The sequence below is a fragment of the Desarmillaria tabescens genome (genome assembly GCF_030435595.1).
Source record: "Desarmillaria tabescens strain CCBAS 213 chromosome Unknown EV420scaffold_16, whole genome shotgun sequence".
NCBI classification, from domain to species: domain Eukaryota; kingdom Fungi; phylum Basidiomycota; class Agaricomycetes; order Agaricales; family Physalacriaceae; genus Desarmillaria; species Desarmillaria tabescens.
This window is the reverse complement of record NW_026848315.1, coordinates 322,717-337,453: the sequence shown is the minus strand read 5'-3', so window position 1 is coordinate 337,453 and position 14,737 is coordinate 322,717. Positions and strand designations below refer to the sequence as shown.

At 50.2% G+C, this 14,737-nt stretch overlaps 7 protein-coding genes across 7 annotated transcripts; 3 read left to right on the top strand and 4 right to left on the bottom strand.

The window, feature by feature from the left end:
* Positions 1-7,497: 7,497 nt before the first annotated feature.
* Positions 7,498-8,187, bottom strand: EV420DRAFT_1642516 (uncharacterized protein; the record flags this gene model as incomplete). Its single annotated transcript, XM_060477374.1, has 3 exons — positions 7,498-7,849; positions 7,903-7,977; positions 8,030-8,187. 3 exons carry the CDS (start codon positions 8,185-8,187, stop codon positions 7,498-7,500), a joined length of 585 nt encoding a protein of 194 aa, XP_060331045.1.
* A 382-nt stretch (positions 8,188-8,569) lies between these two features.
* EV420DRAFT_332711 (uncharacterized protein) lies at positions 8,570-9,536 on the bottom strand. The gene is made up of 3 exons (XM_060481736.1): positions 9,441-9,536; positions 8,993-9,386; positions 8,570-8,941 (listed from the first exon to the last, which is right to left on the bottom strand). The coding sequence occupies exon 2, from the start codon at positions 9,379-9,381 to the stop codon at positions 9,004-9,006; it is 378 nt and encodes a 125-aa protein (XP_060331044.1). The 5' UTR covers positions 9,382-9,386; positions 9,441-9,536; the 3' UTR covers positions 8,570-8,941; positions 8,993-9,003.
* A 76-nt stretch (positions 9,537-9,612) lies between these two features.
* On the top strand, positions 9,613-10,083 carry EV420DRAFT_1642515 (uncharacterized protein; the record flags this gene model as incomplete). Its single annotated transcript, XM_060477373.1, has 2 exons — positions 9,613-9,893; positions 9,942-10,083. 2 exons carry the CDS (start codon positions 9,613-9,615, stop codon positions 10,081-10,083), a joined length of 423 nt encoding a protein of 140 aa, XP_060331043.1.
* Positions 10,084-10,089: 6 nt separating this feature from the next.
* EV420DRAFT_332686 (LmbE-like protein) lies at positions 10,090-11,240 on the bottom strand. Its single transcript, XM_060481735.1, has 3 exons — positions 10,689-11,240; positions 10,548-10,638; positions 10,090-10,497 (listed from the first exon to the last, which is right to left on the bottom strand). The coding sequence occupies exons 1-3, from the start codon at positions 11,006-11,008 to the stop codon at positions 10,096-10,098; spliced, it is 813 nt and encodes a 270-aa protein (XP_060331042.1). The 5' UTR covers positions 11,009-11,240; the 3' UTR covers positions 10,090-10,095.
* Positions 11,059-12,076, bottom strand: EV420DRAFT_1540586 (uncharacterized protein). Its single transcript, XM_060473085.1, has 2 exons — positions 11,513-12,076; positions 11,059-11,456 (listed from the first exon to the last, which is right to left on the bottom strand). The coding sequence occupies exon 1, from the start codon at positions 11,904-11,906 to the stop codon at positions 11,529-11,531; it is 378 nt and encodes a 125-aa protein (XP_060331041.1). The 5' UTR covers positions 11,907-12,076; the 3' UTR covers positions 11,059-11,456; positions 11,513-11,528.
* Positions 12,077-13,017: 941 nt separating this feature from the next.
* Positions 13,018-13,773, top strand: EV420DRAFT_1540583 (uncharacterized protein; the record flags this gene model as incomplete). Its single annotated transcript, XM_060473084.1, is given in 4 exon segments — positions 13,018-13,235; positions 13,289-13,446; positions 13,506-13,727; positions 13,739-13,773. Coding segments are annotated over 2 exon segments (244 nt in total), but the record flags the coding sequence as incomplete, so codon positions are not given.
* On the top strand, positions 13,018-13,942 carry EV420DRAFT_1763876 (uncharacterized protein; the record flags this gene model as incomplete). Its single annotated transcript, XM_060480758.1, has 4 exons — positions 13,018-13,235; positions 13,289-13,446; positions 13,506-13,643; positions 13,698-13,942. Exons 2-4 carry the CDS (start codon positions 13,383-13,385, stop codon positions 13,940-13,942), a joined length of 447 nt encoding a protein of 148 aa, XP_060331039.1. The 5' UTR covers positions 13,018-13,235; positions 13,289-13,382.
* Positions 13,943-14,737: the final 795 nt, after the last annotated feature.

Below are 14,737 nucleotides of genomic sequence, written 5' to 3'. Positions count from 1 at the left end.
GCCGAATGGAAGAAGGTTCGACAGTCGGAATTCAAATCCGCAGTCGAATTCTTCGCGAAGTTCGAGCGGTTGGCTCACAAGTGCGGGGAATTCGGAGACGAAAAGCAGATGTTCGAAGCGGTGGAAGCGGCGATTAGGCCCACAGTGCGCAAGACGGTTATGCATGGGGACAATGAGCGCCCCACAACCTACGCGCAATGGAAGGCACGAGTCCTTCGGATCGATGCCAACTACAGGTACGATGTAGCCCAGGGTCTCACCAGTAAGACCTCCCCGAACCCAAGCGGTTCGGGTCGAGGCAACCAATCAAAGGGATCGGGTTCTAGCAGCGACAAGAAGGATGCCACAGGAACCACCTACGGAGGTGCCGGGCAGCCGATGGAGATCGACAAGTTGCGGTCCGATAAGCGATGCTTCAAGTGTGGGAACACCGGGTGGAACCCGAAGCACAAATGTCCAGACGATAAGTCCAAGTGGCTTCCCGTCAAACTCCCACCTCGCAAAAAACCCAACGTCGCGCGTCTTCGCCAATTGCTCGCTGAAGCTGAAAAGGAAGATCTCGGAAAGGACACGAAGGTCGAAGAAGTCAAGGGAGGGGAGAAGTCGTCAAAAGACGAGCCGGCGTCGAAATAAGCGATTCGACGGCGTCGGCTAAGGACTTAGTTTCTGTCGGTACGCACTCATGTAATTCTAGTCGGACTTATACTACGTATGTAGGTACTCCGTTTGAACAATATACCAATCTCATTGCCGTGTTACCAGATGAAGACGCTAAGGACAAGGAATCGCAAAAAATTAACGGCGTAGGAGGGGATTTCCGCCACTCCACGCAGCCCGCGCCCAGTACTGAACCCCTAGGGGCCGTCCGAGCTCAGGAACCCCCGGCTCACTGCACAGGGAAAGCCCCTCGAGGGCAGAGCCCCCTAGGTCGAGTCCCGACTGCACCCTTGACGAAGGGAGGTCACCCCGGAGTGGGAGAAAGGTCGACAACCCAGCCCGCTGGGCCTGCGTCCTCGCCTGTGAGGCCGTCTGTTCCAGCAGGAAGCGTCGGAAAAGCAGCTGAGGCCGTGAACTCGAACGACCACCCTCACCCAGTAGCCCTTATATCAGCAAACAGTGAGGACCTTTCGAGGGAGCCAATATGTGTGCCCCCGCGAAGGGTTACCCGAAGTACCGCCGGGTCCAGGAAGAGCATAAGGAATGGATCGACTGTGGAGGTTACAACGCCGCGCACAAGCGCCCTTGGCCAGGGCCGAACACAGGGCAGCGAGCCCTCCTCCACCACCTCGACTACCAAAGGCGCCCAAGTGCCGCCTCGGGACCTTTCTCGTCCCGGTGACCAAATGCCACTTCGAGGGAAGACCCCTTCGGTCTCTTTAGAGGAGGTAGAAGATGAGGAAGCCCACTTACGGTCCGACATCCCAGTCGTGATCCCGAAACGAGCATCTTCCCCCGCTGTATCGCTGACCGCGACCCCTCGCGACAAAAAGGTAATCCCAGACATGTACTACGAACCCCACGGGACCCTGTGGACCCGCCGGGCATTACGCATTGCCCGCGGGGACGCAGCAGCAAGAGCCGTTCTCAATGGATGGGTACACCCCCGACGTCGGGGGGAGGTCACGGACCAGCTGTGTCATCAGTTGGAGGAGCAGACGGAGATGGCTAGCCAGGCGCGAGAGAAGTGGCAGTGGATGGAGGACTTACAAAAGCCTCCGATGTACATACGAGGTAGAAAGGGGCGGAACGTTTCAATAAAGGTGCAACTGGAGACGTTGGATACCCGAGAGACTCACGCCGTAAGCGCCCTAGTGGATAGTGGTGCTACGGGAAGTTCGATCGACCGTGACTGGGCTCATGAACACGGCCTTAATCTTAAAAAGGCGGCCCGACCCGTTCCGGTCTACAATGCCGACGGCACTCGCAACAAAGGAGGAGATATCACCGAGTATGCTGAGGTACGGCTACGAATAGGAGATCACGTGGAGCGGATCGAACTCACGGTAGTCGATCTGGGCTCCACTCCCTTGTTCCTAGGACATGACTGGCTGCAACGTCATAACCCGCTCATCGATTGGGACACCGGAGCAGTTACCCTGGCTCGGTGCGCGTGCAGAAAAATCCCCTTTTCCCTTCCTGACACCGATCCCTCGGCGCGATGGGACGAATACGAGGAAGGGGACACCATCCTAGTAATAGATTTCGAAGAAGCCTTCCATGTACGCGCTATGGGGACCAGGGCCAACGAGCTGGCGGCCAAAGCCAATGCCAAGAAGGCCACTAAGTCGTTCGAAGAAATAGTGCCTGAAGAATATCGGGAGTTCAAAGATATCTTCGACAAAGAAAACTTCGACGAATTACCCCCTCGTAAACCCTGGGATCACGCCATTGAGCTAATCCCCAATGCCAACGCCAACCTGGACTGCAAGGTGTATCCCCTCAACCACGCGGAGCAGGAGGAATTAGACAAGTTCTTAGACGAGAACCTATCTACCGGCCGGATCCAACCCTCGAAATCTCCCATGGCATCACCGTTCTTCTTTGTCAAAAAGAAGGACGGCAAGCTGCGCCCGGTTCAGGACTATCGGAAGCTCAACGAGATGACAATCAAGAATCGATATCCGTTGCCTTTAATCGGAGAGCTCATGGACCGGTTGAAGAACGCCAAGTACTTCACTAAGTTGGACGTACGCTGGGGGTACAATAATGTACGAATCAAGCAGGGAGATGAATGGAAGGCGGCCTTTCGCACCAATCGAGGTCTCTATGAACCATTGGTAATGTTCTTCGGGCTTACCAATTCGCCCGCCACGTTCCAGTGGATGATGAATGACATCTTCAAGGACCTCATAGCCGCTGGAGAGGTTTCCGTATATTTGGACGACATCCTCATCGCCTCCAAGACTAAGGCGGAGCACAGGAAAATCGTACGAAAGGTTCTCCAAATTCTACGAGAAAACCACTTATTCCTCAAAGCGGAAAAGTGCGAGTTTGAAGTAGAGGAAACCGAGTATCTTGGGGTAATTATCAGTGAAGGGAAGATCCGCATGGACCCCGTCAAGATCGCGGGTCTCTTGGATTGGCCGGTCCCTCGAAGGAAACAAGAGTTGCAGTCCTTCCTCGGGTTCTGTAACTTTTATCGACGGTTCATTCGCGATTACAGCAAGCACGTCAGGCCCCTGACGATGCTGACCGGGAAACAGGAGTGGACATGGGGGGAGGCACAACAAAAGGCATTTGAAAAGCTTAAGGAGCTGTTCCGTGAAGACGTGGTACTGGCCATTCCTCTTGATCGGGGGCGGTTCCGAGTAGAGGCAGACTCGAGCGAGGGAGCGATAGGAGCTGTACTTTCTCAGTGGCAAGACGAGAAATGGCGACCAGTCGCTTTTCTCTCTAAAGCCCTTTCGGTTACAGAGCGTAACTATGAAATCTACGACAAGGAGCTTTTGGCCATTATGATCGCTCTCGAAGAGTGGCGCCAATATCTCATGGGGGCTAGGGAGGATTTCGAGATTTGGACGGATCACTCTAATCTCCAATATTTCCGCAAACCTCAGAAACTCAACCGACGACAAGCTCGGTGGGTTACCGAGCTAGCGGAATACCAGTTTACCCTACACCACAAGCCCGGGGCTCAAAACCGAAAGGCAGACCTTCTATCTAGGAGGGCAGACCACGATCAGGGTAAAGGAGACAATCGAGACGTAGTAGCGCTCAAGGCAGAGCACTTTAGGGCCCTCATCATGCCCACTGCCGAAGAATTGCACGAGCGCATCAAGGTGGCAACTCACGATCCTCGTCGCTGGGACCGAGGGATCTCCGACTCACTGAACCATGAGAAGGGCGTTTCTCGCGACCAAGACCTGTTATGGTATGACAGACAAAATCTATGTACCCGTAGACCGTGACCTTCGAGGGCAGATCATAGCCCTGCGGCATGATCACGCAACCGCCGGGCACCCGAGGATAGAAAAGACAAAAGAATTGATCCTTCGAGATTACTGGTGGCCCAGAATGCGTTCTGAAGTAGAGGCGTACGTCAAGGGATGCGAAGTCTGCCAATGAACAAAGGCAGATCGCCGACCGAAAAAGGCCCCCCTTCACCCGAACGAAGTCCCAGATCGACCATGGACACACATTTCGGTCGACATGATCACCAAACTTCCGGATTCCAAGGGAAATAACTCCATTCTCGTCCTCGTCGACAGATTTTCTAAAACCATCATCCCCATCGCGTGCACCGAGGAACTATCTTCCTTAGGATTTGCAAAAATTCTACGGGACTACGTTTACGTGCCTTACGGAGTGATGCCCGAAAAGATCATATCTGACAGAGGAGCCGTCTTTGTATCCAAATTCATGAAAGAATTCTATGCCCTTCTTCATGTAACCGGGAACCCTTCCACAGCGTATCACCCTCAGACGGATGGACAAACCGAGAGAGTCAATCAAGAAATTGAGAAGTATCTCAAAATGTTTGTTAGTTATCGCCAAGACGATTGGAGCGATTGGTTACCCCTTGCCGCATTCACTCACAATAACCGAAAACACTCGGCCACGGGTTTCTCCCCGTACAAGGTAGTTTTCGGACGTGACGGGCAAGTGATCAAGGCGGCGCAACGTTCAGACGCAGTACCGGCTGCCTCAAAACTCGTTCAAGGGATTCAGGAAGTGCAGGAGAAGGCGAAAGAGTCGCTCGAGCGAGCGGCAGAATCGATGAAGAGGGCTTATGATAAGCACAAAGGGAAGGCACGGAACTACCAAGTCGGCGACAAGGTGTGGTTGGATTCTACCAACCTAAACCTTCCCCGTCCAACGAAGAAATTGGGAGATAGGAGGGTAGGACCCTTCGCAATCGTTGCCAAGAAAGGAGCGTCAGCGTACGAACTGAAACTCCCTACGAAATGGCGCATTCATAATCGATTCAACGAGTCCCTATTAACGCCGTACCAAGCTCCGGAATTCCCCAATCAACCACGACCTGAACGACCGCCCCCGGAACTAATCGACGAGGAAGAAGAATATGAGATCGAGGAGATCGTTGGAGAGAGGGATCAAGTTATTGGTCGCGGGTGAACTCGTCGCACCATTACAGAGTATCTGGTCAAATGGAAAGGATATCCGGCAGAGGAAAACTCATGGGTAAAACGTTCAGACATGGCCCACGCCGAAGACCTCGTCAATGACTATGAAACCCGAATCCAAAAAATGATTTGGACGGTAAACAACAAAGGGAAGACAATCGGATTCGACGACAAGATACCACGCAATCTGCCCGTCGAATACCATGATCCCGATACCCCATGTGTCACCGACATCGAAACCGTGTATTCCTCGGAGTGTACAAATCCAAAACACTCTGACACCCAACAAGACTCTTATCCCTCTTCCGAAATCATCGACGTTATTGCCCTTCCCGACGACAATCCCGACGAAGAAGAAGAGGTGAATCTCCAAAACCTTGAACGTATCCGGGAAAATTGGGACACGGAGACCAATGGAGATGACGACACAGATGATGATACCTGGTCGTTCTACTCACAATCACGACGATCCACCTCAAGTGGTGATGCAGACTCAAACAACTCGTTCCAAACGAGCGCGGCCTAGAGGGGCCATTCTTTACGGTGTAGAAGGGGATTTCCACCGCTCAATCACGAGCATTGAACCCTTAGGGATCGCGGATCCCGACAGACAGTTGAGGCCTAACCGGCGCAAGGCAGCTCAGGAAGGCTAGGAACCTGAGTCCAGGGGGAGAGAGGGTCAGAGGCCGAACGCACCGAGTGGGTTTTTATGGCGTAGCGGAGGTCCAATCAATCCTGTTTTAAAGCAGAAGGGAGCCCCTCAATTCGCTTGTGTGGAAGGAAGGAGACATATTCTCATTCGGGACGAATGAGTCTTAAGGAGGGGGTAATGTTACGGTTATTCTTTTCTTTTTCTTTTTCTTTCCTTTTCTTTTCTTTTCTTTTCTTTAGTCAGCCGGATTACGCGACGCGCGATCATCACGGACTGACTGCGCAGTAGTATTTTTAGATTACTCACGTGTATTTAAGTAGAGCCTCAGCTGGTCTGAACCCCAGCTTCGGCTAAGGTTAATTCTACCTAACATCGAACTCCGTCCTTCGTGACTATCTGTCCCATCGACTTACGTCGCCTTTGACTTGCTAAAGCGTCGTCTACCGAAGTGCGAGTAGCGACCTTAGTACGATCTAAGTCGATTAGAGTTAGTGGCTAACAGTCAACTTGCCTCACGCAGTAGGGCCCTGGTAATGGCGGCGACACATACAGTAATATTCATTGGACAATATATTTTTTGAACAACTATAATTCCTGTGGCTAAAACAGAGAATACTGCAAAAATTGTCCCCTCACAGCGGTCAGAATGACCCCGTTCACTCGGAATCAAGGCATTGCCTTGGCAATAACTGTGACTCTGCCCAGCAATGATTTGTCAGGCACTGCGAGCAAGTGTTTTGCCGTTTGGCAGTGTAAGCCTTCGGTTTGACTTGTGCATCTTCCTACTTATCTGTTGGGATTTTGCCAGAAAGTTCTAGCAGGGGCAATCCGGCATCATGCCGGGAGTAGCTGTGTAAGTACGAGACTAGTAGAACAGTGTAGTACATTCTAGATTACAGTACGAAGTAGTATAAATACAGGCTCTGTAGGAGCCGGAGAATAACAAGTTCATATCAACTGGCCTTACCAGCCAGGAGTCTACCCTGCGCACCACCAAGGATTCCAGCATTATCTTATTAAAGGGAGCATACATGAAGGTCCCAGTATTAATAAGTTCTTAGCAGAGAAGTATTGGGCAGTGTCAGTGCCTCCGACTTTCAAGTCACCGCGAGTTCAATCCGCCGGCGTCCGATTGAACATTGCCCTATCCTTGGACACCAGAGTCTCGTAAATAGGCAGACAGAAGCAGGGCTTATAAGGAGAACACTCAGGGCTGACTACACTCAATAGACAATATTCCCTATCATATCCAACGGAACCAATCATCATCTCAAACCTAACCCCCCCCCCCCCATTTTGGAGTAGTTCTGGAATTTCAGACGAAAATAACATTTTTCTTTGTTCTCGGAGCGGTGTAGCGTGGTGTAAAAGTTTATCAACGAGTTCTATCAGGCATGATCCTGCCATCACACAGAGAACAAGAGATTTCGGGTGATTATACCCGTTTGACATTACAAGTGTAGAAATACAACCGAGCCGAGGCGTCTAAATAAAATAAAGAGACAAAAAAATAAAGAATATCGAGCTGCATGAATGCTCATTGTGCGGTAAAGATAATAGTAGAGGTAGAGGTGTAGGAGAAGACTGGGAGAGAGGTGGCAAGGAAATTAATGGATAGACATGCTTGAAGATAAGTAAAAGAAACGTAGCAACGAGGGTCCTTAAGAGTCCCATTCAGTTTTTCCCGAGGGCGGAGTCGTTGATGCGCCACCTGGAGGATATTGCAGGGGGCGAGTAGCGAACATAAACAACCATCTACCGCTACTGTTCCATGCCGTCGGAGTCGAACGGTGCTGGCGTCATGGAAGGCTGGTTCTGCGTCGTGTCAACGGCGTCATCGACAGCCATGGCAGTAGAAGTAGAAGCGACAGGCCCCGACGATGCAGAGGACCCAGCCTCCGTCGGGAGGTTAACTGCCAGATTGGTGAGAGTGATGATGACCCCATCGAGAGCCAGGGACTCGGGCGTGTGGACAATGAGAGGCGAGAAATGATCGCCATGAACGGCCCTCTGATGGCGGACCACAGCGCATCTGCTGCCAGCTTGGAAGGTGCAGTAGGGGGCGTTTTGGCAGATGTACACCTGCCTCGAGCACCTCTGGCGAGGTGAGGAGCTAGGTGGGAATACTGTTGAGAGAAAGAATTGGGGGAGAGGCAGGGAACGTACTGGTATCTTTGTTCATGCGCCAGGTAGAGGGCTCTGAGGTTGGTAGAGAAACGGCACCGGTGGCAATTGAAACGGCTATGGAAAATGGTGTGCGAGAGTGGAGTGACAGGACAAGGGCCGATCGCACCTGTTTTCGTCGTTGAGGGGGCGACGAGCGCGCCTCAAATTATTGTCGGGGCGAGAAGGACGCTTGTCACGGTTGGCGTTGATCAGGGTCATGTCGCAGAGAGAGGAGGGAGAAGTGGGTGGCAAGGTGGGTGGTTGATGTTGACATGGGCTGGACATGCGGGCTTTTTATACGTCCGGGGCTGACGAATTGGTGTTGAATTGGTTGACGATTTTCTTCCTTATAAGCCGAGTGTACAGTCGAGTGGCAACCAATTCGCAGAAATATCCGTTCTGGGAAGGCAGAGCGAATTGGTTCTGGTTTTTGCCGTGTTCGCCACGGCCAGAAAGGAATAATAGCGTGACGGGCAGATTTGGGGGTGCGGAGCTGGACCCTGATGAAATTGTCGTCCTGTGAAGCGAGGGGATGCTATAATATTGCTTCTCGCGTCCTCGGACATCTTCTAGCTTCACGGGTAAGGATAAAGACGGAAAGACGGCGTATGAAGAAGACCAAAAAGTTCAAGAGGCGGAGTCTTTGAGGTACATGAATAGCTGAGTCTCCAGTCCCCAGAGTGACTACAGGTGACAGAATAACGCTAATCGCAGTTCTTTAGCATTAAAGTTCTTTGGGAGCACTGACAAGCAAGAACGATTCACGTCCACGATCCGGGAAACATAGATGAGAATTGCGCGGCATATCACTCGGTTGTCGATTTCACTACGAACACGAGTAGAATGTGAGGGGGGAAGATCTTTCGACTCCATTTCAAGAATAATCGCCATATCGTAGGTATTGTCTTAATTGTGCAAGCCTAGGGATACCAACGCTCCGGAAATAAAAGTGCAGCTTATCTATTTTGCTCCTCCGTGGGGTTGTTTAAATGATACCGACGAGGGGCACCTGAGAAAAGTTCGACTACGGGCCTAATGTCTTCCGCCATGTTAAATATGACATTCTAGAAGATGACGAGATCAAGCATACCTTGAGAGGCTTCAAGACTCTCGTTGTGAGATAAGGGCACCAAAAACGACCGCAATCAACGCCATAAGAAAGGCAAACACGACGAACACAAATCCCCGCGCGACAGGAAACAGACCTCGGGTCAGATACGTCTGTACAGAAAAAAACCTAATGACCGCAATGATGAGAAGGACGATGGCGAGTACGATGGTTGCTGCGCCTATTGGACGAGCGTATATTTGGATGCGTCCTGGATGTATCGAGGAGATACTGAAGAATTGAACAAGCGCCACGCCTGCCGACGCCAGAGCAAGGCTCGTACGGATGTATGCCAGGAATGTACGTTCCAATGCGAGGTGGTCCCTGGCTACGCTGCCACTGTTCTGCAAGGTAAGGCTGATCTTTGGCATTCCTCCTGTTCCGAGGTAGCTCAGTATGCGTTCAGGCTGCAAACTGGAATATTACTCACGAAAATTCTATCCGTCGTCGTCGTTGAGGCCAAGTCGGAGGGCAGGCTCATCGCAGAGGTCGTCTCCTAGCCTGATGACAGAACATCACTCAATGAATAAATTATTGCAGCTTTGGTTCCGCGATAGTGCGATGCCAGAGCACGTGGGCATTCACCTTCCTTTCTGACGATCATGACCTCTGCTCAACGACACCGCCGCGCCAGCATCCCTCCCATACCTGACCTCCGTTTTGAGACGGCGTATCTGAGCAAGATACGGCCTTTTGTTCACCTTGAACGAGTGTCGGCCCCCCGCGAGGCTTCGGATGACTTTGAGACTGTTGGCGACGACATCTTATATGGGAACGAAGGAGAGCAGCCAGCAAGAGAGGTGCTGAAGATTGATTGGAAGAACGTCTTATGGGTGACGTTCCGGGACCAGGTGCTGACTATGTGGGTGCAGGGTGCGCTCTGGTGCGTCTATCTCAGTACTTTGCTGTTTCTCTTCTTGATTTCTCTCAGGGCCATCGTCGGCTTTTACCTACGGCCAATATACACCCAAGCTGGGAAGAGATTCAAGCGCAAAGAGGGCGGAGCCGTGTCGTGGCTGAGGAACTGGGTCAAGCAGCTGGGCCTGTCCACGAGCACTGACCGAGCAAGATAGGGTGTATCATTATCATCTAAGCTGTACTAAATTCCATTCATTCACCCACATATACCTCGAAAACAACACATACAACCACCGAAACCAGACCAACTGGCTTTTGTGTGCCCGCATCGCTCGATGGGCAGTCAAATACTCTTTCACTCCTGCTACAAAGACCGGCATTTTATCCGTCTGTCCCGGCGCACCTAAGAAGCCTGCGATACCATATAAAAGTTTCGTACTGGACAAGTCAAATTTGGCCAGCAGAGGAGTGAGAATTCCGACATATTTCGTTGACGTGGGGACGCTAATTAAAGCGAAGAACTTGGGAAGAGGTTGTGAGGCTGTTGTCTCGATGAAATGCTTCACGCCTTCTGGTAGCGACCGGTGGTTTGGATGTCCAGAAATGCCCGCTCGGTCAAACGTCAATATCTACTGTTCGATTAGAATTTTTCTGAGAAAATATCGGTTTCGCAACGCACCGTAGTAATCTCCAAGTCTGATACGTAGACGTCCAGGATATCTGAGATGATGTTAGCATCCCAGGATGCAGTGATGTTATCCTGGAGAGTACTGACAGAGTAAGCAATGAGGAATATGCATATACTTTCAAGTAAACCTACGGGTGATCAACAACATGTCTATTTCCTTCCTTTACACCAAGAACGTCCAAACTTTCCATCAACTCTGCTCTCCGAATATCTCCCAGACCGTCGGCATTTCCTGTGGACAGCGAAAGAACGTGGACCTGGGCATGAGGCAGCAGAGAAATAATGGTGGGCGCAAAGAACATGCACTCGTCGTCTGGATGGGCGGTAAGAAATAGGATGTTTTCTTTCTTTAGTGAAGGAAGATTCAATGCATTCTCAGTTGCTGTAGGAAGGTATAAGATAGCGCATAGCAAGGGAATCAGAGCAGCGAGAATGATGTTTGTTGTCAACATGTCTTGCTCTGTGCGGGCCGAGCACCGGAAACTGAAGGGTGGCTGGCGTATATTGTGCTTCGTCTTTAAAAATGTATTATGCAGCACAATAATTCACATCCGTTGGATTGAGAGGACTGCGCTACGATCAGATGGGTTTAGGTACGTTTTCGTTGCCCGCGAGCGTTTGAGTGATTTGTGCCAGTAGTGAAGTTGCAGAATAAAATGAGAAAAGTATAGAAAGTCTAGGACAGCAAGGCACAGTTCAAGCTTTCAAATTTCAAGGGGCAAAGGAGATCCTTAACGGCGGAAATGGGGATATGATTTACGATGGGTATCAACATGAGAAGCAGAGCCAATATATATAGGCAGGGAACGCATCCACTGAGAATTTTTGGAGAAAAATGGGTCGGTACGCTGCTCGCTCACTGGCGAGAGTCACGACCCTTTCGTTGCCTGAGAATAAACTCTTTGTACGAGCGTCAGAAATATGTGATGTTGAAAGAATTTACGGCATATGCTCACCTCTGGCTTTTCCTAGTTAGTAGGATTTTTCCTCGGCCACAAGCGCCCCAAAAACAACAGCGATAAGAGCTACGAGAAAGGTGGATATGACGTAGACGAATATTCGCGAAACCGGGAATAAGCCTCGCGTCAGGTGCGTCTGCACCGAGAAGAACCGAATGACGCCAACGACGAGAAGAATGATGGATAGGAATACGGTGAGTGCACCTATTGGGCGAGCATATGCTTGTATCCTCCCCAAGCTTGTTGAAGCGATGGTGCAGAATTGTACCACTGCCACACCAGCCGAAGCGAGCGCCAAGCTTGTGCGAACGTAAGATAGGAAAGTGCGTTCCAGCGAGAGGTGGTCCCGAGCTACGCTGCCATTATTTGCCAGGACAAGACGTATTTTCATTGTTTCTGGCGTTTTTGGATATCAGCATCGAGTGCTATAGAATGGGGAAGGTTTTGACTCACTAATTTTGTGCTGGCAGTTATAAGGTGTCGGATGGGACGACGGCGACTCAGATATTGCGGAGTATAGACGGCATAGTCGGTGATGTGTGGAATACCAGAAGGTACCTTGAACATCAAAGGCGCTTCGAAGACCGGCCATCCAGTCACCCATGAGTACCCGTGACCTTCGAGGGTCAGCTCGAGCAGCAGCAGAGACTCCCAAGCGGGGACATTGAATGAAATTTGTATACCCGTAAGTCGCTGTCACGATTTAGGCACGAACTTTGCTTCGATCATGGTCTGCAAAAGACTCAGGATTTGAACCGCGTTGAGTAAAAATACCGCAGAGATACATGGACTGTTGACGCAGTCCACTGTTCGAATTGCGCCTTCGGGACGTGTGACCGACATTTTTAAAAGCTTGCGGTAGCGAGTGAGAGTAAGAGAAATAAATAGACAAGTGCCCGCCGCGTGCCGAGGCGTGTACGACCTTGCTGGACTTCGGCAAGCAAACGGCAAGACACGCTACCTTGTCTCAGGTCTGTCAACCGGCAATTTCCGTAACTAGAAGTTGACTGAATGTTTTCAGAGTTTAGTGAGGAGTTTTGGAGCCCACTTTGACGTGTGGTTCCGAGTCCTATGTATATAGGATACTCGGTTATTATGCTGTCCTGAACTGATCGTGGGAAAAAATCTATTTGGGGTATCAATCCATCACGGCATTTGCCGACTTTGCTACCTGAGCAAACCGTGGGAATATTTCTATTTGTTCACGGCAATTGCCGTCCTCGCTGCCTGAGCTCATCGTGGGAACCTTTTCTATTCATTTGCCTCTACTTACTCTCATTATTCCCATCTTTTCCCGTCCGTCCATCCATTCTTTACCGATTGGCACTCAATTATTTTCTCTCTTCTTGTTCTTCAGCCCATCTTCATCTCCGGCATTCAAGGTCTCTCTGCTTCCAAGATTGAGACTCTTTGCAATGATGTGTTATTTGAGAAGAAAAAGATCACCATTGAGCAGCACGGATTCTCACCCTTCCAGCGATGGTACCGCAAGATTGCAAGCATGAAGAATCGGCAAAGGACCATTGCTTGGAAGCCTGGCAAACCTTTCATGTCGGAGAACCTCTTTTTCCGGACCATCAATATAGGTCGTCTGTTGCCTACGAGTCTCATGGATTCTAGGGTCCAGATGTACGTGATGAAGGGGCTGTGGGCTTATATGGAGTGGTATGGGAATACGGTGAGTTGCACTAATATCAGTTATATCACAATCCTTGGGCTGGTGCGTCGTTTCCATGTCTTCTTGTCATGGTTGACTCAACCCCTGTGTACTAGATGCACCATATGCTGGTTTTCCAGAATATGCACGATTTTTCGGGTGGCGACATTCCAATTATATGCAGACTGATATAAGGAACTCGAGGATCCTATGATGGATTACTGGGTAGAGCTGAATGCTGATAAATGGACGAAGAAAGAACGCGAGATGAAATGTGTGTAATCCTTGCTATGCTGATTCTCCATTCTCCGGCTGAACCCAAGCGTTACACAGTCTGTCAAGTCGCCGCCACAGTACTCGGTCGTAACTCTTGCTTCTACCAAGTCAACCTCTGCACCCGTGCCCTCCTTCTCGACAAAGAGGTCGGCTATGTCTGGCCATTCACCATCATCTTAGAGACTAGGAAGGGCAGTGAGTATTATTCCTATTTTCTTCTTATTCTGTCATGGTTTATCACCTACCTAGGCAAGGCTCGTGCGCTCTTTATTCGCTCCTCCCACTACCCCCACTACCCACCATCCTCCATCCTCAACACCCTGCCAAAAAATGTGGAAGCGCCACTTGCATTGACTCCAAGTGCATCGGAATGTGGTGTATCGAGGACTGCCGGGGCCTCCATTATCCAAGCTTCATGGCCCAAGAGCTCCAGCACTATGAAGACGGAGTTGTGTGTAATCTTTGGGGATGTGAAGTGGTACAGAGGAGTCTGATGCAGTGTATTTTTGTACACATCTGTTATAGTTATTAGTCCATGAATTCAATTATTATTGTTATGTTTTACTTTTATTTTTCTGAGAAAAAAAACCATAGGACTCGGACCTGCCATGCGGATGCGTTGGCCCTCACCAACTAGTGAGTAGAGTACAGTGTATTTAGAATGTAGCCACATATAGTAAATAAGGATAAATGATGAAAGCATCAATAAAATCATGCGAGCCACACGAACGCTGTCTTCCTCAACTTCAGTCACCACTGACAGCCTCATACCTATCTCTTCACATGAAACTCTATCAAGTAAGTCTTTTTTAATCAGTTTCAGGATGTATCTGCTTACTGGGACTTGATAGCATGCTCACAATAATGATATTCAAGGCGAAATCAAAAAAGGCTGGGAGTAAGTTGTCTGGGCACGGGGGGCACAAATGGATACTGACGACAGGGTGTAGGAGTGCTGTTAAGATGATGTGAAAGATCTACTACAAGCTCAGATGGTAGTCTGGCCGGGGTCCGGTTCGGTCCAAGTTCAGGCACATTTGCCTGAACCTCGAACCTGCACCTCCAGGTTCGCTCCCCAACCCCCCGAACCTCGAACCTGAACCTCAGGTTCAGGTCCACAAGGTTCGGTCCAGATTCGAACCCAGTTCGAACCCGGTCCAACAGTTTTTTTTTCATTGTGTATCACAAACCATGTATATAAAAACAATCACTAAACTACATGGATCAATGACTACATTGAAGAGTCCCAGTCTGCCTCATCAAAACAAGGTCCAGTATCCATCCACACT